The sequence below is a fragment of the Hemicordylus capensis genome, chromosome 3 (genome assembly GCF_027244095.1).
Source record: "Hemicordylus capensis ecotype Gifberg chromosome 3, rHemCap1.1.pri, whole genome shotgun sequence".
Taxonomy (NCBI): Eukaryota; Metazoa; Chordata; class Lepidosauria; order Squamata; family Cordylidae; genus Hemicordylus; species Hemicordylus capensis.
In genome coordinates, this window is record NC_069659.1 from 89,623,827 (window position 1) to 89,648,135 (window position 24,309).

Sequence of the window (24,309 nt, forward strand, 5' to 3'; positions counted from 1 at the left end):
ACCCGGATTTTAAGCATCTTACCCAGCTTGCTTAGCCCACCCAGATTCCAGCTTTCATTTAAAAAGAAAAAGAGAAAAAAACCTAATCTCTAGCCCTTGTAGAAGTGGAGTTATGGAGCAAAACATGCAGTCACTATTCTGCTCAGAAATTATTATCTGGCCAATTTACATAATATGCAAATTAGACACCCAGATTTGGAAAGCCAGAATATGGCAACCCTATTTAAACCTTCCGTACCTGGTTACTAGAGCAACCTACACACACTCACCAGCTCCTATATACCAACCCTGAACATTATGTTGATTATGAGTCAAAATTTTCTACCCAATCCCTCTGAAGTCATAAATACAACTAGGGGTCAAAAGACACCACCCCACCAAATCTGGTGCAAATCTGTTGTAAAACGGCTGAGATGCAGCAGTTCAGGAGTTTAACTCCTAAAAAGAGGCTTCAAAGTTTTGGCGGCCCTTTTTTCACCACAGATAACATTGATATTTTTAATGTTTGATGTATTTTTAGTATTCCCCCAAAATTCAGATCTATAAGGGGCTGGTGCCTTTTGCTGCTAGTAATTTTTTAGTAATTACTGTTTGAAAGCCCCACAACAGCAGGGAAAATAACTAAGGGGGAGTTAGCTAAGAGCATAACTGAGTCTGCCCACTGATAATTCTGAAGCCAAAGTTGTAGGGGCAAGTCCTGGCAATTTCTAGCAAGCAACTTCCTGGTTCTGAACAGAGGTGCCTGATAAGGACAGTCTATGAGCACTCTCAGCTACCTAATGGCGCAGTGGGGAAATAACCTGCCTAGGGAGCAAGAGGTCGCTGTTTCGGATCCCCGAGGGTATGTTTCCCAGACCATGGGAAACACCTATATCAAGCAGCAGTGATATAGGAAGATGCTGAAAGGCATCATCTCATACTGCGCAATGGTAAACCCCTCCTGTATTCTACCAAAAGAAAACCACATGGCTCTGTGGTCGCCAGGAGTTAACACCAACTCGACGGCAAACTTTACCTTTATGAGCACTCTGGCACTTGTATTGTTAAACAACCATTCCTCCTCCTCCCTTTCCTTTCCTGGGCATTTGTGCATAGGAACATAGGAAGCTGCCATATACCGTGTCACACCATTTGTCTATCTAGCTTAGTATTGTCTATATACAGATTGGCAGCGGCTTCTCCAAGGTTGCAGTCAGGAATCTCTCTCAGCCCTATTTTGGAGATTAGGGGTGTGCACGGAACCGCCAAACTACGGTCTGGCACTGGGGTGGGGGGTTGCTTTAAGAGTGAGGGGGAGGGTTTACTTACCCCTCCCTCCGCTTTCCCGCTCTGGCACCCGTAATTTTAATAGTAATTGGGGCGGCAGGATATCTCCCTGCTGCCCCTTCCCCACTTTCCCTATGAAAAGCTCCCAGGAGTCCTCTGCACGCGCACACAACATGCACGCGCTTCACGTCTCTGTGAAGTGCGCACACACAGAGGACTCCTGGGAGCTTTTCACAGCGAAAGTGGGGAAGGGGCGGCAGGGAAGTATCCTGCCGCCCCAATTACTACTAAAATTATGGGCGCCAGAGCGGGAAAGCGGAGGGAGGGGTAAGTAAACCCTCCCCCCGCTCTTAAAGCAACCCCCCCACCCGAACCGAACCACCCAGGTCCGGACCGGTCCAGTCCAGAGGCCTTTAGAATGGCCTCCGGACTGGTCCGGGCACATCCCTATTGGAGATACCAGAGAGGGAACTTGGAATCTTCTGATATTCCCAGAGCGGCTCCATCCCCTGAGGGGAATATCTTATAGTGCTCACACATCAAGTCTCCCATTCAAATGCAACCAGGGTGGACCCTGCTTAGCTAAAGGGACAAGTCATGCTTGCTACCACAAGACCAGCTCTCCCTCTACCCCCTTGCTCTCACCCCCACCAAAGAGGGAACCAGAGGCCCTCAGCAAAGCTTGGAATCAATTACTAAAAAGTTGATTAATTTCTTACTTCTGAGTAAACAAACATAGGAATCAGGACCAGCAGAGATCCTAGGCAAAAATGTGGGTTCCTTTCCCCCCCGCCTCCTCCCAGCTCCTCAGCAAAGCACAGAAGGTGGCGGTGGGGGGCGGGGGATGACCCTATTTACTTTCTCTGGGGCTTACTTCCAAGTAAAAATGTATCAGATTGGAGTCAATGGCCCCATTCTCAGAAGTTCTGAATGAGGAACCTCAAGGAAATCCTAAAAAACCCACCCAGGAGCAAGCAGTCTATAGACTGCTCTTGAACATAGAGGTTCTAAATCAGAGCCCAACTGCCAGTGAATATGGAAGCTTCACTTGGCCATACTTAAATTAGGCCTCCTTATCCACAGGGGATTTAACTCTCACATAGAACCTCCATGTCGAAGTGCAGTCTGCACCACAAAAATAGTTTGTTAGTACTGGGTGGGAATTATTTCTGAGATTTCCTTGCTACACTTCTTTGGAGCTTTCTGAAAGAATGTAGCTGAGCACTGTGAGAAAAAAAGATGCTGGGCTGGAGTACACATGCCTTTTCCAGCAGCATTTTGATAAATGAACCTGCAATTCTGTGTGCAAACCTAGAAGGAAGTAAACTCCATTAAAGTAAGTGGGACTTGCTGCTATATAATAAAGGAACAGTTAAACAATCTCTGGAAAATGTACTTGGGGGAGAGGAGAATAATGGAAAGGATCTTTTAAAAATGTGAGTGGAAAACAATGTTAAGATCCTGTCAGGTCAACCCACAAACACCCCACCCAGCTTTCAAAGAATCTGACATTAGCCAAAGTATCCCACAGGACATAAGAACTGTTAGTATATTTAATCCTTCCTCTCCTACTTTGTAGAGAATACCGCAAGAAAGAGAGTGTCTGACATAATGAAATGACACAAAATGACATAATGATAGTGAAAGCCATAACTGGCTTTTGGGTGGGCTACAGGGTGGAGACTGCCTCTGTCGGCCTGTTGCATGATTTTCAATAGGGAATTATTATTATTAATAGCCAACCCCGCACAGAGCATCTCTGCGCACTCTTTGGGGCTGGCTGTTCCCCCCTCACCCTCCCTCCTGCCCGTTCCCCATTCACCTCCTCTGGCACCACCCAGGCCAGGGCCAGTCCATCCCGCTGCCTCCCACCTCCCAGCCCAGGCTGCGGCCAACCAGCTCCCAGCCCATCAGGTGCCTCCGCCAGCCAAATGGAGCTCAGCCAATCAGGTGCCTCCCTTGCCGGCACGCATTGCCTTGCCACATCCCCACGCTGGCTGGCTAAGAGAATTAATTATAAAGATTTTATTATTATTTACATTTTATATCCTGCTCTTCCTCCAAGAAGCCCAGAGCAGTGTACTACATACTTAGGTTTCTCCTCACAACAACCCTGTGAAGTAGGTTAGGCTGAGAGAGAGGTGACTGGCCCAGAGTCACCCAGCAAGTATCATGGCTGAGTGGGGATTTGAACTCGGGGTCTCCCTGGTCCTAGTCCAGCACTCTAACCACTACACCATGCTGGCTTCCTTGACAGAAGGAGTGTGATTCTGTTGGTCCTTTTGGATCTCTCAGTGGCTTTCGATACTATTGACCACAGTATCCTTCTGTAATGTCTGAGGGGACTAGGGGTGGAAGGCACTGCTCTGCAGTGGTTCCGCTCCTACCTCACAGGCAGATTCCAGATGGTGTCTCTTGGAGACTGTTGTTCTTCAAAATCTGAACTTTCCTACAGTGTCCCTCAGGACTCGATATTGTCTCAGATGTTTAACATCTACATGAAACCGCTGGGAGAAATCATCAGGAGATTGGGTGCAGAGTGTTATCAGTATGCTGATGACACCCAAATCTACTTCATGTCAAAATCATCGGGAGAAGGCACAACCTCCCTAAGTGCCTGCCTGGAGGCAAAAATGGGCTGGAAGAGGGATAACAAACTGAGGCTGAATCCAGATAAGACAGAGGTACTTATTGTGCAGTGTCAGAACTTGGGAGACTATTTTGATCTGCCAGTTCTGGATGGGGTCGTGCTCCCCTGGAAGAAACAGGTACGCAGTCTGCGGGTGCTTCTGGATCCAAACCTCTCCTTTGTGTCCCAGGTTGAGATAGTGGTCAGAAGTTATTTTTATCAGCTTCAGCTGATATGCCAGCCGTGTCTGTTTCTTGAGTTGAACAACCTCAAAACGGTGGTACATATGCTGGTAACCTCTAGGCTGGATTAGTGCAATACACTCTATGTGGGGCTGCCTTTGCATGTAGTCCGGAAACTGCAGTTGGTCCAGAATGCAGCAGCCAGGCTGGTCTCTGAGTCATCTAGGAGAGACCATATTAATCCTGTGTTGAAACAACTACACTGGCTGCCGATAAGTTTCCTGGCAAAATACAAGGTGCTGTTCATTACCTATAAAGCCCTAAACAGCGTAGGCCGTGGGTATTTAAGAGAACGTCTTCTTCACCATGAGCCCTACCGCCTGTTAAGATCATCTGGAGAGGTTCATCTACAGTTGCCGCCAACTCGTCCAGCAGCTACTCAGGAACGGACCTTCTCCATTGCTGCCCCTGGACTTTGGAATGCACTCCCTGTTGAAATAAGCGCCTTCCCATCTCTGGCAACTTTTTAAAAGGCACTGAAGACACATTTATTCACCCAGGCTTTTAATTAGATATATAGTTTAAAAAAATACAATACTGGGTTTTAAATGTTTTTAATGATTTTAATAATTGTTAATTGATTTGATGTTTTAAATTATTTTCATTGTAAGTTGCCCAGAGATGCAAGTTTTGGGCAGTATAGAAATATTTCAAAATAAAAATAAATAAGTAATGAGGAACATTACTCAAAGTTATCCTACTGAAATTAAAATAACCTGTTAAGGAAGGCCTAATGTCCTTTTAATTTCAATTAGACTACTTTGAATGAGCCGTTATGCTATCAGCCATTAACCGATAAGTGGAGGCCTTAGGCTTAAAGGAAGACGTCTGTTTATGCTCAGAGGCTATATCACTTGTGTAACAACTTTTTAAATATACTACTTTCTAGATAGAAGGAAAAGAGGCAAACACTATTAAGTATCATCAAAACATGACACACCTTTATTAACTAGAGGAAGAAAAGCCAAGGCCAGAAGAGCACATATTAGCTCCTCAGAGCTGTACTTTATTTAAATTTATGTATTAATTTTATTTGATTTAGCATATTTGTGCTGCCCACTACCAAAGTCTCTAGGCAGTTTACAACATTAAAAACAAAACAAGTTAAAAAACATGTACAATTTCAAATTAAAATAGCTAACAGGCCCGGGGGGGGGGGGTAATGCACAAGGACTGTGCAACCTGAGTGAAAGAAGGAGAAAAACAAGACAATATAATGGTTCCTATGGGTTTCCATCCCTTGAGTTGGGGTTTCTCTGGGGTTAACAGAGTTGGGGAGGCTTTAAGGGGCTCATAAAAGCAGTGTATGAGTCACTACATGTAGTAAAAGGGTCATGGCCTACTATTTCAGTTAGATTGGCAGGAGGTCTGTGAGGTTCACGGGAAATTTATGTGAAGAGAATCTGTAGCTTTGGACACGGTTGTTAAAGCATTTGTTATTTTAATATTGTGTGTGTCTCTCTATATCTATATATGAATGAATAAAAAAGGAAAAAATGAAGTACATTTTAAACAAAAACAAATTACCTGCTTATTCTGGTGTCTTTATTCACTGCTAAATAATCATGAGGTGGGATCACACTGTCATTAAATCCATTAATTTTATTTAATTGTGTTTTTTCAGGCAGGGGAGTATGACTTTATCTTAGTTGAAGGTTTTACAAAGTTTTTTGTGTCCAGTATCAGGAAGTTCTACCTTGTGGTCTAGGTAAGCCATTCTCCATAGCATCCAATTGGATTTCCCTTTTTTAAAAAGTCTGGAAATTCAGTAATCTGAAACCTTCAGTTTAAGATGCTTTACATTTTCGCATGTGCTGTAAAAAGAATGGAAATTGCCCATCTTAACTTCCGTGCCATATATAAGCTTTAAAGATTTTGTACAATCTGGCATATGATGATGGCTTTAGAAATGAGGTTCCATGAACCCACACTCTGCCTTGGTCTTTCAGTTAGACATTCGGCTGGGGACGGATGCATCCAGACAGAGATTAAATTGGTGCAGTTTCTTTAATCACTTCCTAGAAATACCCCTGATGAATTTCTTTCTGACGCATCTCTGATCAAGGCAAAGCATGAGGATAGGATAGTTTCCAGGTGGTCAGAAGAAAAAAGCCTTTGAAAACTGGAAGGGATTTGGGGTCCCCCCCACATTCTTTCAAGCCAAATGCCATGAATGACTAACATAGGTATGTATGGCAAATGACCTAGTAAGAGTCTTGGAGGACCAGCAACCTTTGCAGACATTGGCAAAAGTGGGTTAGTGAAGATGTACAATTTATCTCCAATATACAAAGAACAGGATAACAATCAGAGCAATGAAAGCAGAATACTCAGGACAAAGATGGGTTAGAACTCGTTTTAAATCCTATTCCATGAAGGTGGTAAAGGACTCTCTTTTCCACTACCATGGGCTGACACCCAGACTAACAACACCCTGGTAGAAGAGCATTTTCCATCCTGCAAGGGAACAAAGGTGATATTCAGCCATCTCCTCTTTCTTCTGCAGCCCTCTATGCCTAATTAAAATATGTCACCAAGACCCTGAGGGAATATTTTCAGAAACCACAGGGGGCTGTAGAGGGAAAGGGAGCATTGTAAGAAGTCATCCATCCTCTTTGCACAATGGAAAATATTCTTTTGTGGGCACACTATTGGTCTAGATGTCAGTCACTGTGTCTGCAGTGATATCCTACAGAGTTTTATTGAATGATTAAAGAACTACGATATCTTCGGTGTGGGAGAAGGATAAAGAGGACTATTTGAAGGCTTGCTGTGACTTGTTTGCAAAACACTTTGTGCATAAAATTGCTCACATCTATTGCCATTTGGACGCCATGGTTAGTGCAACAACAGATGTACTTCAGAAGGCTGCTCGTACTATTAAAATTATTTTCAATTTGTAAAGCCTGACGGTAGAGACGGGGTTCTTGGAGAAGTAAAATCAAACACATGCCTGCTCCATCCTTTGAATTTCCTGGCTGATTGAAGCAGCCAGAAGAAAATGGCCCAAATGGTTAGGGGGAGTGGTTATGCTTCTCTGCAAGATGGTAGCATTCCAGCATGTTTGAAAGAGGCAGCAGCAAGATCACTGTTTAAAAAGAAGAGGGGCGGGGGAGACCCTGAACCCACCATATGGGAAAATTTCTGGCCCATCTCCAACATACATTTCTCATCAAGGTGATCAAGCACTTGATGGTGTCTCAATATCATGATTTTCTGGAGAAAATAGGTTATCTGGATCTATTTTAATAGAACTTCAGGCCTGGTTATGAGAGAGACGGCTCTGGCTGCTCTAGGTGATGATCAACACTGGAAAGCAAGCAGGAGGGATACATCCTTGTTGGCTTTCGATACCATGGATGATGTTCTTCTGGACTGCCTTTCTGGAATGAGCCTCGGTGTCATCAGTATGCAGTCAACACTCAGCGGTTTCTCTCCTTTCCATCACAAGATAGGGAGGCTGTTGATGTTCTGAACCAGTATCTGGGGGTTGAATAAGATGGACTGAAATGGAGGGAATGAAGGTATACAAACTGAAGCTTAATCCAGACAAGACGGAAATGTTCCTGGGCAATAAAGAGAATAGAAGAATAATCAGAAAATAGGAGTACAGATTGTGTTGGATGGGGCAGCACTCCCCCTGGAAATTGCACGTTCACAGTCAGAGTCCTCAGAGTCCTAATTTTGTTTTATAATTTTTGGTAGTTCTATTGTTTTGATGTTTTTATTGTATTTTTGTAATGCTGTTCATTACCTTGGGCATGTTTTTGTTGGAAAAATGGGATACAAAAACAAATACATCTGAAAGGAAAATTATGAAGACATTCAAGTTTGGCAGAAACCAAACTAAAAAAAATTCCGGTGAGAAAACTTTCAAAGGAATAAGTGGTACTACTTTACCCCCTTGTGGCTGATGCTGGCATGATTTCACTTCCCAGTCCCTGAATATAGCATGACTATTAACAATAATAAAGCTTAGCATTATACAGCACATTTCAACAGTTCAAAATCTGAATTAGTCTGGATGTGAAGAACCAAGAAATTAGTTCTGAAAGCCTTCAATGAACTTAAACCAGTTTTCTCCAAGCCATACTATTTCAAAAGCAGGCCTTGGATACATCATGGAAGTTAGCTGTTCAGAGTCAAGAATCCTACTAAACTAGTGCAAGTCTCTTTTGTGATCCCCAAGTAGTTCTCTGGATCCCAGCCACTGTCTCCGTAATCTTACTTATATATATGAAGTATCATCCTCATATAGATGGTGGGTTTTTCTAAGGTGGTATAGTGAGTTAGGTGAAGGTTTGATTTGAGGATTTCCCAGCTGACACTACTATCTATAATGCTCAAATTTCTACTCCTTTGCTTTTCTGAATCCTTGGATTTGCAGGAGGCTAGAAATCAGAACTAAATTATGCATGTAATTTTGCATTGCCTAGTTTCCATCAGAAGGTCAAAGACTGCACAGGAGCATAATTTCTTCAAGTGAAACTGTAGAGCCAGAGAAGAAAGAAGGCTGCCAAGATCTTTCTTGGTGACAAGATCTCATACAGCTTAGCCTTGCTGCAAGCCTAGAGGCACCCAAGGCAGCTCATATCAGAAGTTTAAAACTACCACCAAAATCAAGCAACAAAAACTATAAGTAGGTAGCCAGGGAAAAGCAAAACAAAGCATCCATCAGGTCAAAGACAGCCAGAGGATGGAAGTCTTCTGTTTAATTACACCTAAGCATCATAAGAGAGAAGGGCAGCCAGATCTCCTAAGGTAGCGAAATCCAAAGCACCAGGCATGGCCACATGTTCACACCACATGTTCACACCAAATTTCAGATGGCAGCGAATGACGAGAGTTTCCATCTGCATCTCTGAATTGCAGGTATTCTAGAACCAGTGTTCCCAGAGATTCCCAGATGTTGACAACTAGGGATATGCATGGAACCGGTTTGGAGGCCCTTTATGGGCCTCCGAACCAGTCCGAAAGGCGGTTTGGCTGGTTCAAAGGGGGGATATCTTTAAGGACTAGGGAGGGTGCTCTTACCCCTCCCACCACATTTCCCCCGCTAGCTCTGCCTTTTGAAATGGTCCGGCGGAGCAGCAGAGTACTGCCACACCATGTGCCTCGTCATGGCCACACCAGTGCCTCGTCAGACTGGAAGTTGCCGCTGCGCAAGTGCATGTCCAATGCACACACGAGCGGGTGTGATATGTGCATGCGCAGTGGCAACTTCCAGTCACTTCTGGTCCGAGTAGGCACTGGGGTGACAAGGAAGTATGCTGCCACCCTGCCAGACTGTTTTAAAAGGCAGCACTGGTGGGGAAAATGCGGCAGGAGGATAAAAGCACCCTCCCCCGTCTTTAAAGAGATCTCCCCCACTTTTGAACCAGCAGGTGCCAGTTCCATGCACACAGTACTATTGTTGACTACAACTCCCAGAATCCCCAGCTGCAATGGTTTTTGCTTGGGGAGTCTGGGAGTTGTAGTCAACAACATCTAGGAATCCCTGTTAGAGGGAACCCTGTCTAGAACAGCCTTGGACACAATGGAGATGCAAGTGTGGGGGCAAAGAAGTGCAGCTGCCTTGTACTTCCTGCTTTTTACAGCAGGTGGTAGTATGCTAAAGTAACTCTCTGGACATTATGGTACACAGAAATAGGCAACATGAAGTACTTATGCTTCCCATCCATTCCCCTTTCACAAACGTACATGATTCTTCTTACATAATATCATTAGTGCACATGGTGTTTTACATAGTAGCATGCCACATCCAAGGCCACTCATACCTACATTTTGTTTCCATGACAAAGAGGTGAAAGTCAATCAGCCTCTTTCAAATGCAACATGACAAATGGTCATTTGGTCTACAAGGGACCTTCAGCAGATGGCCCAATGAATCACACAGAATAGCAGAATCAATGATCACTTTCTCTAACAGCAAAGTAGTAGATGACCCCATGTCAACCAGTAAACTAGCAAAATGGGGCTACCCGCAGACATGGGGAGGTGGTGGTTTCCATACTGAGGGAACCTCCAATTATGCAGGAAAATATTGGTTTCCAAAGAGAGGGGAAACCTCAAGAACAGGAAGACTTAAGACTCTGCAGGCATACTACCCTCATGCTACCATGGAAACCTGGTGTACAATCTTGCCCAGCAATCCCTCCTCACAGATGTATCCCAGCAAAAGAAATGCTGCTAGATCCAAACAAGAACATGCATAGCACTAATGCTACAGTATTCCTGTCTGGGGCTCACCAGTAGTCTGGAATAGGTACTCAGTTGCACCGCAGCACTCTGTTTGGCTCTGAATAATTGAACAGAGCCAAACAGGAAGGCTACAGTATTACAGTTTTAGGGTATCCCCTAAAACATTTTGCTGTGGGTCTCCACTTGCTTATGTTCGAATTTCAAAAGGCCCATAATGGCGATTTTGTGCCGATGTGCATTCCGTTTGTTAAATGAACGAACCACTCCTATAGAGCTAGTCAAAACTGCTGTTTCTCTGAAAGACGAATCTAAGGACCGAGATTAGATGTTAGTGCATGCTAAACAGGCACTAGCAGCAAGTCTAGACTGGCACAGGTCATACTTAAGGGGATCAAATGTGCTGTTGCAGGCGATGCGGTCCAGCCAATCTATGCAGTAATGAGGGCTTTCCAATCCCTCTGGTTTCCTGCCAGTCCATTTGGCCGATAGGAATTATTGTGGAGCCATGATGGGTGTACAATCTTGCCTAGGTACCACCTGCTGAAGAACAGGTTGAAGGCTGGCGGGGCGGCGGGTTGTAAGAGAAAATGAAAGAGTCGTCTTTGTCCCTCGCACATTTTCTTTTAAAAAGTCAAACCACCAAAAAGAATGGGCCGTTGCCACCCACCGACATGGTCTACGTCTACGGGGCCATTCGGTCTTTCCGAAAGCGTAAGACGACGGCCAGAAAAACACTCCGGCAGTTGTTGTCCGTTATTTATTTCACAAGGCTACCGGCCGCAGGATCCCCGTGGGTCGATTAGGGCAGCACCCCGGGCTTATTTCAACATGCTTGCCTCCCCCAAAGCCACCCCTCCCCTCAGCAGAAGCCCCGCCGGCCACGGGCGGCTCGGAGGGAGAGCGGGCGGGGCCTGCCCGGTTTTGCCTTCCCCGCTCCCCAGGGGCCGGCAGGGGCTGGAGCTGCGTGAGGCCGCCCGCCGGCCCCTCACGCACGCACCGCAGCAGCCCCCAAACGGCCGCCCCCCGCCCCGCGAGGAGACACAGCCCTGGCTGCGCCCGCCAGCTCACCCACCCTGCACGGGCCGTCGGCGAAGAAGACGCCCAAAGGCACGTTGCAAGCGATGAGGCCGGTGGGCAGGGCGTGCACCGACACCGTCTCCATGTCGATGTCGATGAAGTCCCAGTCCGTCTCGGGCTCCGGAGGCGCCACCGCGACCTCCGTCGGGCTGCGCTGGTCTCCAGGTCCCGCGGCGTCCACTGTCGCCGCCTCTACTTTCCTTTCAGCGGCGACGGCGGCGGCTGCCGGCGCCGCCTTCCCTTCCCTTTCTTGGCCGGCCCTCTCCTGCTCTCTCAAGCCGCCCCCCCGGTGCTCCATGCCGGGGAGTTGAGGGTGGGGGGAGGAGCCGGGGGTGGCGACAACAAGGCCGCCCTGGCCCGGCTTCGACGCTAGAGGAGGCGGTGGTGGCGGCGGCGGCGGCACGAATCCGCCGTCACCGGCCCAACCCCCTTCCCCTCGGGCCCCGCAGCCTTGAGGCAGGATTGGCGAGGGGCGACGGCTCCGGATCCGGCCAGAGCCAATAAGACGCCGCGGCTGCCACTGCAACAGGTGACCCGTCTTGAAGTGCTTGTGCTCTCCGGCAGCCATCTTGCGTAAGGGCAGTGCCCACACCACCTCGCCCAGCCGGTTGCCTTCTCTTGACATTTCTTCTTCCACAGCCTGCTGCTGTGCTCCCACCGCGAGCCGAGGCCTCCCGTCCGCTTTTATTTTTAATGTTATTTTCTACAGTACAGTACGTAGTCCATGCTTGCAAAATGGCATTTCAGAGTTCGGTGGTAATTTTGTAAAGACCACTTTGGATTTTTTTTCAACGAGAATGGAGAAATGAACATATTTTTTCTTTCTTGTAATTATACAGTAAACAAGATAAAAATATCTGAGACTCCAGCCTCCTTATTTTTGTTGTTGTTATCTTTGTCACTACAAAGCTTATGGGATTGACATGGGTCATGAATGTAGTTACAAGACATGAGTTTGGGGCAGTATATAAATATGCTAAATCAGTCAGTCAGTCATAACTTTATTGTCATAACCACAGGTCATAACAAAGAATATGTTAAATAAAGAAATGAAACCAATTAATAATTGGGCCAAAGCATGCCATCAAAAACATTTGTACGTATTAAAATAGGTATACTTGTACTAAACTCACAGAAGGACAATCCCCACCCCTGCACATTGCTTTTCTGGCTGCTATCTATGCTGACCACAATGGTTTGCTTTTAACATGTAATTAAGTTGAATAATATGCTTAACTATAAATATGTCTGCTTTTTTTTTTTTTTTAGTATCTTTGTAAACATTCCTTCCATCCCTGTTTCCCAAATAGGGCTAATGTTTTTACCAGGGAAATATACCAGGAAATAATGACAGTTGAAATGTATAATGTGGTTTCCGAAACTAGGACAACTTGACTTTTCTGCAGACAGGGCATGAACATAAGTTTGTTCGAGGGTTCTTCCTGATGGCAATAAACTGTGCACTAACTGCAATGTGTCAAGCTTTTGCACAGGTTCTAAGCAAGATATTACTCTCTACATATTCTTGCAGTCTTCCAGCCTCTTAGCATTTCAAGCTGTGCTCAGACCGCACACAATTTTCATAGCTCAACTTACTTGCCACCTCTTGCTTTCCAAGAATAATCCACCCTTTTCCTTACGACTTTTCTAGCAAATGGGAAAAGGTGTAGAATGTGGACACAGCTTGAGCCTTTAAAGATAGCAAATGGAAAAAAGAATTCTCTGCCTTGGATTTAACAATGGACCTTGGGCTTATCTCTCAGCCTCAGTGTTAATTGGTTTTCTTTGGCCATGTCTTTGTCCCTTTCTGCCAGCAATCTGAGGAATTTTGATATTAGAAGTCCATATTCTGTGGACATTTATTTTTTTTACAAGCTGCCATTATGTGAATGGTTACCATTTTATTATTATTATTATTGTTACATTTATATCCCGCTCTTCCTCCAAGGAGCCCCTACATACTTGAGTTTCTCTTTCACAAAAACCCTGCGAAATAGATTAGGCTGAGAGAGAAGTGCCTGGCCCAGAGTCACCCAGCTAGTTTCATGGCTGAATGGGGATTTGAACTCGGGTCTCCGCGGTCCTAGTCCAGCACTCTAACCACTACACCACGCTGGCTTGGGGTAACCATTTTGTGAATGGTTACCCCAAGTCACCAGTTTGCACTGGCAGCTCCCAAGGCTTTGGCAAAAAAAAAGAAGTTCCTAGAAGCCTTACATCTGCACACCCCAGTATACAGTATCTCACCCTTTCCCCCCAAGGAGTTCACAGTGGCATACATGAGGCTCTTGTTTGTTCTCATAACAACCTTGAGGACCTCAGTACAAGCCTATTTCTATAGAGAACATAAATATAAATGTGCTGTGTATTTATGCATGTAAAAGTATAAAACAAGTAACTTTAAATCACCACATCAGAGGTAAATTGAAGATCATCTACACAAATTATTTATGCTATCAAAATATAGAATGGCAAGCTTGCAGCGCACAATTTTTTTTAACACACACACCCACAGGCATTTGCATAACTAGTAGATGGCAACAAGCCAAAGCAAACATCTGATCTCAGAAGCTAAGGAAGGTCAGACCCGATTATCACTTGGATGGGAGACCATCTGAGAATAGCAGGTGCTGTTGGCGAGTAGATTACTATACTGGCCATGGAGTTGGACTTGATGATCTCTGTGCTCCCTTCCAAACCATGGATTCTAGCTCTAAATGGATCATCTTTTTATAGATCTGACAAAACAACAAGACATCTAAAGAATGAGACCAAAGCAGTATTTGTAACTGTAAGAACAGTCATAAGCCCAAACAAAAAATACATCCAGAAAATAAGTGACAGCTAACGATCTTAAGCGGAGCTTGCTTGTCACTGACTAGTCCAACTTAAGAAAGAGCTTCTTTGCTTTCCTGCAAGTTTTTATATGTAGCAGTCACTTTCTGGATTAGTTCAGTGGTTGGCAACCAATCAGTACAGCTACAGTTCTTGAAAATATTGATTTTAGACGTCATCACTGCACAGAGACTATTTCTCATACCTGTGTATTCTGCATATGCTCCATTTGAAGCGTGTCCTTCTGCTGACTTTCCTAAAGAGCTTCAAAGCTCAGTTGTATTCTTCTTTAGCATGTTAAAATTGCCTTCACAGGAAGCATTGCTGTGTGGAATGAGTAACAGATACTTTGCAAATTGAGAGAGGGCGTGAAACCATGGTTGTCCAGTAGCTGGATATTGTACTTTGTATAGATGATGACAAAACTGATCAGTCCTGACTTCCTCTGGAGCCATGGCAGATATCTCTGTGAAACACTGGTACTGCATGAAAATAGTATGTTGTCTGCTCTTTGGCAAAACATTAGGGAATTCTTCTAGAAGAGTCTCTATCAGTGAGGAGCTCAGATTTTCTCTCCCAATAGGATCAAGCACAACTGCTGCCTGCAGTACTGGATATTAAATGGGAATTTTGCCTTCATATACAGCAGCATGTTCTGATAAAATCTAGCCTCAGCACGAGCCTGATGGTTTCAGGTGATCCATAAAGATCCTGCCTTTTTATCAACTGTGATGCAGCAAAACATATAAACAAGTCTTGACCTCTGAAAGTCTTTTGTGGTGATACCAAAAGACAATACATCAACTTTGTGCTCAAGTATAACCACAGATTTAATGAAATATCCTAAAAGGTCTACTATAGTTTCATCATGGCAGGATGTAGCCTGTGGATTATTGGTTCCTCACACTGAAGCAATGCATCGAAGTTCTCAAAATGAGATGTAGGCATGCAGAAAGAGAACGTACAGTTTACAGACTTAAAATATTTGCTAGTCTGCTTTCTCGGATTCTTCTTGTTTTGTGGTGTTTCGATGGAGTGGGCTCATTATTAGACAGATATTTATATACCACTTTTCAACAAAAGTTCCCAAAGCAGTTTACATAGAGAAATAAGAAAAAAATAAAGATGGCTCCCTGTCCCCAAAGAGCTCACAATTTAAAAAAGAAACACAAGATAAACACCAGCATCAGCCACTGGAGGGATGCTGTGCTGGGGATGGATAAGGCAAGGAGATACGAAGTGGCATTTTAGGCCAACCCAAACCTCTCCATTGTGTGAGAAATGCTCAGCCATCGAGTAGAAGCATGTTTTAAGACCTTTCTGAAATGAAATATCTTCTCTGAGAAGTTATTTTCTTTTGGCACTTTCCCCCTAAATGATAAGAGATATCACTGAGAAATTCCTGTGGGTCAAATGAAAGAGCCCCTTAACCCCTTGTTTTGCTGCTAGATGTGCTAAATGGCATGGACAGCATGCAGACACTGTAAATCTTTCCATCAGTTCGTTTCTTCTGTAGACGCCTCAAGACTCCATTGTGCTTCCCAATCATTACAGAGGCATTGTCTGAGGAAAAAGCATTTGTCAAGTACTTGTCATCCTTCTGACAAGGATGACAAGTATTGGAAATAACTTGTCAGAACTGCCATTTGTACTCAGGGAAAAGTATTTCTTTAATTCACCAGAACATGATGATAATTGCTTTTGGATGGCACCTATGCTGTCTTTTCCAATGCACTGAATAAGGTGGCTGGCTTTTGTGCATCCGCATGCATATATCTCTAAGCTATTTCACTGTCTGGAAACATTCAGCCTACCAGTTTACTGAAACTGTTGGCAACTCTGTGGCAATATGTTAGGAGCTCTTACAGAATTTCCCAGCAAATGGCAAATTATGTTGCAGCACAAGCCCCTGGAAAAGTAGTACCGTTTTGTCTGTCACTGGGTTGTGTGGATTGGACCAAGTGCTCATCAGTGCTTGGGAGGACTTGAAGCTCTTTTGACTCTCTGCATTTCTCCTGTGCTTCACAGTCACTCATCACAGTTTTACATCATGAATCCCACCGTAGGATACCAAGAAGTCACAGATACATGTTTAACAGAAAGCATAGATCTTCCCTTTCCTAGATGACTTTATGAATCCCCTGCCATCTGAAGAATATGATGAATTTAAAGTGGTTTCACAATGTTTTTGCTTTGATTTCTCCTTTGGAGGGTCTTAAACATAAACTTAAAGAGCGGTTTTCTAAGCAATGAGGATAAAGTTCCCAAATAAAATAACTCCCCTATTGCAGGGATATGGGGGAAGTCGGTGCACTCTCAAATGAAATCTGACCCTATTCTGTAGGGATCTTCATAATATAAACTGGTGAAATAGCTCTGAAAAGCAAACTCTGTGCTCTGAAATAAGATACTGTTCTGTGGGTATTTTATTTTAATTAATTAATATTTTATGTTATGTTATATGTTGTGTTATGTTGTGTTATGTTATATGTTGTGTTATGTTATATGTTGTGTTATGTTATGTTATGTATATACCACCCTTCCTAAAGTGGCTCAGGGTGGATTACACTAAAAAACGACATAACAATTAATATCAAAAACCATTTAAAAGCAGATTACAATTACAATTAAAACCAAGTATTATTAAAAGCCAGGCTAAAAAGATGGGTCTTTAAGGCTCTCCTGGGTGCTTTCCAGATTAGACCCTGCAATGGGGGTCAGATCAGATCTCGGAAGTGTGCTTTCACACTTCCTGCGTTGTGACACCTCAGTCCCTGTATGGACAGCAGGGTGCCATTCACATTGCCAATGCCTTGCTGTGATATAGAGCTAGGATGTCATATAAGGAATTTGCTGTTTCTTCGGGTTGTTAGTTGCTGCGAGACTGCTCCCCCTGCTGTTTACGTTTTCAATGCAACTTGCCTGAATGGAGGCATTTTGCTGCTATTGAGCATCTAGTCTGGAATGCACCCTGAAGGCCTCCAAGGAAGACAATCCTCTTATATCCACAGGGAGCATGTTCCACAACCTAGGGCGACAACAGGGAAGATCCTATCCTAGGTCACCACCAGATGAACCAGTGGCACCCAAAAATGGACCCCTCCTGATTATCTCAATAAACAGTGGGGTTCTTGTAGAGGAAGGCTCTCTTTCAGGTAACCCGGGCCTAAGCCATTCAGGGTTTTAAAGGTAATAACCAGCACTTTGTACTTTGCCCAGAAACATATCGACAGCCAGCGCAACAGTTTAAGAACAGGCATAATATGGTCTCTCTGGGATACCCCAGAGACCAATCCGGCTACCGCATTTTGGACTAACTGAAGTTTCCAACCTATGTACAAAGACAGCCCTACATAGAGCACATTGCAGTAGTCCAACCCTGGAGGTTACCAGCGGGTACACCACAGTTTTCAGGTCATTCTTCCTCTGTTCCTCCTCTGTAGTAGTTCAGAACAGAGTTTATGCATGCAGCACTCCAGCCAAGCCAAGCACTCCATCTCACTCGCCCTGCTACCTGCCTCGTGTGTTTCACCGGCTGCATACCAGTGATGTCACTCGCTCTCGCTATCTCCTCTCATCAAAGAGACTGGAGAGATTAGCTAGGAGTGAGAAAAGGCTGTCTGGGACTCCGGAGGAAGACAGAGCCCTGCAGCGAAGGCTGCCAGGTTAAAGATTAGCTCCAGGGAGCTAATCTCCAGGGTGTTAAAGGACTGGCATGCTTGAAAAGGAGGGGGTGTTAAAGGACTTGCACTCAATCCCCTGGGGACCAGCAGCGGTCTGGGGGACTGGCAGTTGAGAAACTGTGCTCTAGAGCAGGGAGCTTCCTCCAGCTCCTCCTCCCCTGCCTGCAGCCTCCCCGCCGCCATTCTCACTGGCTGCAACAGCTGCCACTCAAGCTGCTCCAGCCAATCCAATTCCCAATCCGACCCTAATCTGTAGGGATTATAATATTAACTGGAGAGATAGCTCTGAGAAGCAAAGGCTACTCTTTCAAATGAAACCAGACCCTTTTCTGCAGGGAAAATAACTGTAGAAATTGCTCTGAAAAGCAAAGTCCGAGCTCTATCAAAGAAATCAGAACCTTTCTGTGGGGGTTATATAAACGCAACTGAAGGAATGTTCTGAAAAGCAGTCAGTCAGCTCTCTCAAAATCAGATCCTTCTCTCTCTGCAAATTCATGCACTCTGAAGATAGCACCTCATAGACATACATTTATATAACTGGCCACCCACTCTCCCACCCCTGAAGCTTTGAGGGAGGAAACTGCCTCGACAGGCTCCCCATGCTGGGAAAACCTCCTCCTTCCTCCTCCAGCCTCCTTTCAGGCCACGCATCTTATCTCAACTCCTGTGAGAGTTCTCTCACGAGACTTCTGATGAGATCTACAGCCGCCCACATTCCAAAGGATGCTGCAACAGCTGGGAGGTGGGCTGGAGATGGGGCGAGGGGGGAGCTTTGGGAAATCAGGATTCTGAGATGCCTGTTCATGAGCTGGGGAACATGCTGGGGATATGTGGCTATCCCAGGTAAATCGGGACAGTTGACGGTATGGAAACAAATTTTGGTTGGAAACGCTATTGCTTACACAACTGTAATATTTTGATGCTGTTAATAATATATACTCAAGAGTCTTCAATGTTTATGGCAACAATAGTACTACTTATTGACTTTAGTTCAGTTACTGCATCTACTGTATTGCTGAAAGCTGAAAGTGAAAAGTTTAATTAATTCTTACATTCCTGGTTCTGGCAAGGTGAGAAATAGACTAGCACTGATTTATTGTATTTATTCAAACTGAATTTTACACCTAGGGAAAACCACAGTTTTGAAACCTAGATCTCTGGGCAAGGGGAAAAGTGATCATATCCTGTATACATGACTCAAAGATAGTGAGATGCATTCTGTGAGTCCACACTGATATTTAGTCTTATTTTTCTCAAAAAGTTATCCCCTCATGTCAAACTGGTTTTGACACTGAGGGAAGCTTCAAAAGTAGCTTTATATGGCATAGCGGAAGGAGTTTGCTGTTCAAAGAAAAACATTTAAAAATCCACTGGTTCAGTGTATACATCTTGCACGATATGAGTCTAAACAAGTCTTTGGGACATAGGGACATAGGAAGCTGCCATGTACTGAGTCAGACCATTGGTCTATCTAGCTCAGTATTGTCTTCACAGACTGGCAGCGGCTTCTCCAAGGTTGCAGGCAGGAATCTCTCTCAGTCCTATCTTGGAGAAGCCAGGAACTTGAAACCTTGTGCTCTTCCCAGAGCAGCTCCAGCCCCAGAGGGGAATATCTTACAGTGCTCACACATCAAGTCTCCCATTCATATGCAACCAGTTCAGACCTTGCTTAGCTAAGGGGGCAAGTCATGCTTGCAACCACAAGACCAGCTCTCCTCTCCCAAGGACCCCAACCTATATGCAATATAATAATTCTGTATTCTAATGAATGTAATGTTTTTATTAATCAAGCTTCAGCTTCCATAAACATCAGAAACCTAAATCCATTTTTGTATTTTAAAAAACCAAATGTATATAACCATTGCAATTTAGATATATATAAGATATATTTAATATATGCAAAGAAGTCCAAAATCAAAGATTTGTAGAACTTTGTTATACTAGAAGCTGAATGTCTCATACCAAAAGAACACTACATGTAAACACAGTTCACAAATGCATATTTTTCTATTCTCTACAACTATTGTGAATGAAAACACCTTTTCACTAAACCTATTCCACTAATATAAGCTATTTTAGTAGTAAACACATGAACAGTGAAAAACACCATTATAATGACCATTTTAATGACTCCATGTCCAAAACTAAGAATTGACTTCCAAGAAATATTCCACAAAGATCATAGTTCTCCAGATTGATTCAAATTAATCAGCAACTTTCCAAGAGCAAAAAGCAGACAATAGTACAAAACAATAACCACCCAAGTAAATCACATTGTATCCTCTTGTCTCAAATAAAAAATCAAATACTACCACCTAGTGGTTGATGATGGATGAAAAAAGATTGAAATAGTTTACAGCAGAATTTTGTTCACACATACTATAATGGGTTCATCTAGGAAAACCTGTTCCAGCATGCAGCTTGCTGGATCTTTCTAAACAGTGGTTTATGCCATGTAAGCGTGGTGTAGTGGTTAGAGTGCTGGTCCAGTGGTTAAAGTGCTGGACTAGGACCAGGGAGACCCGAGTTCAAATCCCCATTCAGCCATGAAACTAGCTGGGTGACTCTGGGCCAGTCACTTCTCTCTCAGCCTAACCTACTTCACAGGGTTGTTGTGAAAGAGAAACTCAAGTATGTAGTACACCACTCTGGGCTCCTTGGAGGAAGAGCGGGATATAAATGTAAAAATAATAATAATGATGTTTTGCACATTCCATAACTTCCTTGTGTGATCTGCCTGCCAGTCTATGAAACACCAATATATTTAATTTCTACATTGTTTCTAACTTGATCATGGAAGGGGAAAATTTTGCATGAGGAGGAAAAGGTGGACCTCATGCAAAACTTTCTCCTTCCATGATCAAGTTAGAAACAATGTAGTAATGAAATATATTGGTGTTTCATAGCCTGGCAGGCAGATCACACAAGGAAGTTATGGAATGTGCAAAGGTGGCAACGTATAGGAGAGCTGGCTCCAAGGATACATGCATCCCCTCACCTCCGCACTTAAGCACACTTTTCTTCTGGCTTTCACCTTGTGCAGTACTTTTTTTTTGTTTAAAAAGCCACCACCAAGGCCAGTTGATCAATATTATGATATTTTGATTCACTTTTATTATTTTTTTAAATTTTATTGACCTACTGTATTTGCAATTGTGCTCTTCTTTAGCCTTTAGGTAAAGAAGCTGTCTCCCCCTTCCCCTCCTCAGCCTCAGGGGTGTAGCTATAATTGAACAGGTGGGTTCAAATAACCTGCCCCCACCCCAGCTCTTGAGGACCCTCCAGGTCCACTCCTCCCAATTTCCTTCATTATCTCGCTCACTCCGAGGGGTGGCCGCGAAGAGGGGCAAACATGGGCCCCCTCTCCCCTAGTTACGCCTCTGCTCAGCCTTCTCTACCTTTCTCTGTGGGTCCTTCCGTTTGAATGTTGTTTCTGTTCTTGATTCAGAGTTCAACAAATGCCGAACTCAAAACCACATAAAAGGGGTATTGGAAACATTATATCACTCTCATTCCTCTGAGACTGCAGTCCTGGCAGATGCATGAAAGTAAATGATATGGATTTCAGTGGCATTATTCCACATAATTAATTTAGGCATGAGAGCAAAAGGTAGGGTCTGTACAACATACGTTAGGATAAACATAGCCACATTTGCCAATACACTTTGCTTGCATCTGATTCTCCATACCAAAGATTCAGAGGGACTTAGTACAATCTTGATATCTATTTTAATGATGCAGAGAAAACTTATATCTAAATATCTATCTAGGACAGATAGATATTGAGTGGCATCAAACCTGTCTCCTGACAGTCCTGAACTCCATTCTTCAACTAATACTTTCCCTTCCTTCCTTCCTTCCTCTTTATTCCCCCTGTCTTTCTTTATATCAGTGAGTGATCTGCTCTGATGTCACAGATGGTCTGGGTTAGCAGGGGATTATGGATGTTCTCTCTGCCATTGACTTAGCTGCTCTGATGTTACAGGAGAACTGGCCTGGCTTTGCCCAGACAACTGACTGCTTGGGGGGAAATGGGAAAACCTTAGAATTCACAAGCAAATTTTGTTAACGTAAACATTGTGTGCAGACAATGGGTTTTTAATGTACTCCTTGATGCTGCAGCTTGATTAGGTGTTTGCTTTCCTATATCAGGCAGCAGCAACAGGGGCGTAGCAAGGTTGGAGTGGGCCCAGAGACAAGATTTTAAAATGGGGGCCCCCCACTCAAAGTCCAGGGCCTCCACACACCGCAGGCCCCCAAGGATTTAAGTCTGATATTCCAAAATAAGTATGCTGCCTGGAAATACATTTCACTGAATACACACACACACACGTCACAATATATAGTGATATACATTGAGTACTATACATTTGTTTTACTTTTAATGCCTAGAACACACTAAAAAGATGAATGATTAAAATGGGCCCCTCGCTGCAGATTAGCCAAGGAGCCTTTCAACCATGCAGGGTGAACCTATGTTTGTTTTCTCAGAATTCTGAACAAATTCAGTCAAGTTCGATTCCAGGAGGTTTTTCACAGGAGGCTTTTAAAGCCCTTTAACACACATCTCCTCTGGAATGGAGGTGCTGCATTCACATGTTGGCCAGATTTACCCTGAAGTCCCTGCAAGTTATTGGGGAGCAGTTCACACACAAGAAAAATAAAATAAAATAAAAGCAGAAGACATGCTTCACAGTTCTCACTCAGACCTTCTGGGTTACAAAACATCTTGAACATAAGTGCATTTATAAATGAATGAATAAAATAAATATAATACTGTTTCTTCCAGAAGTTTTTGTAATTTTCTGCCATGAAACAAGCCACTTATAGGACTTTTTAGATAGTTTTTTTTAAGCCAGCAAATTTTCCAAGCTGTTTAAAAATAAATATTCAGAGACTTCTCAGTCCCTCCCCCCCCATATCAAAGCCCTATGGCAAGCAGATCCCTATATATCCGGGTGGGGGGGTGGGAAGGTAACCACAAAAAGGAGTTCACACTCTACCTGGCAGCAGGGGGTCTTCTGCTGCAGAGACCAGTGGTGGCCACTCTGGCTGCCTCCTCCTTCCTGGCTGGCTTGGGCCCTACTGGAGTTCAGGCTTCACAGAGGCCTATACCAGACCTCCGTGGAAGCCCCGCCCACCCGCCGATCAGCTGAGAGGCGGGAGAAAAGGAGCTCTTTGCAGCTTGTCTGCTGCCTCGATTGCCGGCCAGGAGAACAAGCTGGAGAGACGGCGAAGAGGGCAAGTGGGTGAGAGGCTATGGGGCTGGGCAGGGGGCAATGGGGAGTCACATGAGGTGCCTCTGGGGTGCCCCTCCAGGCAGTGGGGCCCCCAGACAACTGTCTCCCCTTGCCCTATCATTGTTACGCGCCTGAGCAGCAATATAGGAAGATGCTGAAAGGCATAACCTCATACTGCACGGGAGATAGCAATGGTAAACCCCTCCTGTATTCTACCAAAGGCAACCACAGGGCCCTGTGGTTGCCAGGAGTCAACATTGACTTGACGGCACACTTTACCTTTATGTCACAAAGAAATAAACACCCAGCTTTCCTCCAAGGAGGTCAAGGTGATATACATGGTTATACCTTCCATGTTTTATTCTCACAACCGCCTTATGATGTTGCTTAGGCTAAGAGAGAGTGACTGTCCCAGCTAGGAATGTACATGGACCACATCCAGAGGTTCAGTCTGAATTTGGACCACAACGTTGCTCTGCAAATTGGTTCATCAGACCAACTGACTGGGTGGGCTGGCCAAACCAATGAACCAGCTCGAACCAGCTCACGATCGAACCGCTTGAACAACCTAGTTCAGGGTGGACTGGTTTGACCACAAACTGTTCTGTGCACACCCCTAACCCCAGTGCTTCATGAATGAGCAGGGATTTGAACCTGGGTCTCCCGAGTCTTAGTCCAGCACTCTAACCCACTAAAACATTTGCTCTCTCAAAGCCTGAAGAAAGCAACTTTTTCTGGTATATCTGTGTAAATATAAACAGTATCCTGAAACCTTAGAACTTTGCTGGTAGGCATAACACTTTTTTTCATTGTCACCCATGAAAGCAAAAGCTATATTAAATCGTTTCATTTCGTCTCTGAGTGCTACCTATTTCTTTACAAGTACTTTTTGAATAATCACATTAAAAGCAAGGAATATTTAATGTGCTTCAAGTGACAGCTTTTGTTGTTTTTCCTTCATGCTCCCCTAGCAACCTGCCTCTACTTTCTGCATATACAAATACCTTTTCTTCCAACTTGTGAAACAAACTCATTTTCAGCAGATTGAATTTAAGCTGCTGTGAAGGGATCTGATTGCCCCTAATCAGCTTATGGCGGGGGAGCTCCGACATTATACACAGATGGCATCCTTTTTG

The 24,309-nt window shown here is 44.2% G+C and overlaps 1 protein-coding gene across 4 annotated transcripts in view; it reads right to left on the minus strand.

Moving 5' to 3' along the window:
- RCAN1 (regulator of calcineurin 1) overlaps positions 1–22,985 on the minus strand; it is a 58,418-nt gene extending 35,433 nt beyond the window's left edge. Inside the window, exon 1 of one of the 4 annotated variants that reach the window (XM_053306896.1) lies at positions 22,937–22,985. Coding sequence is in view for 2 of the 4 variants with exons in the window: in XM_053306890.1 (XP_053162865.1) it covers positions 11,411–11,713 (303 nt within the window). In the remaining 2 variants the exon portion in view is untranslated. Of the gene's footprint in view, positions 1–10,720; positions 10,971–11,005; positions 11,305–11,410; positions 11,958–22,936 lie in introns of those variants that run through there. The other 3 variants (XM_053306890.1, XM_053306892.1, XM_053306894.1) reach the window with 3 other exon arrangements.
- Between the last annotated feature and the right edge of the window lie 1,324 nt (positions 22,986–24,309).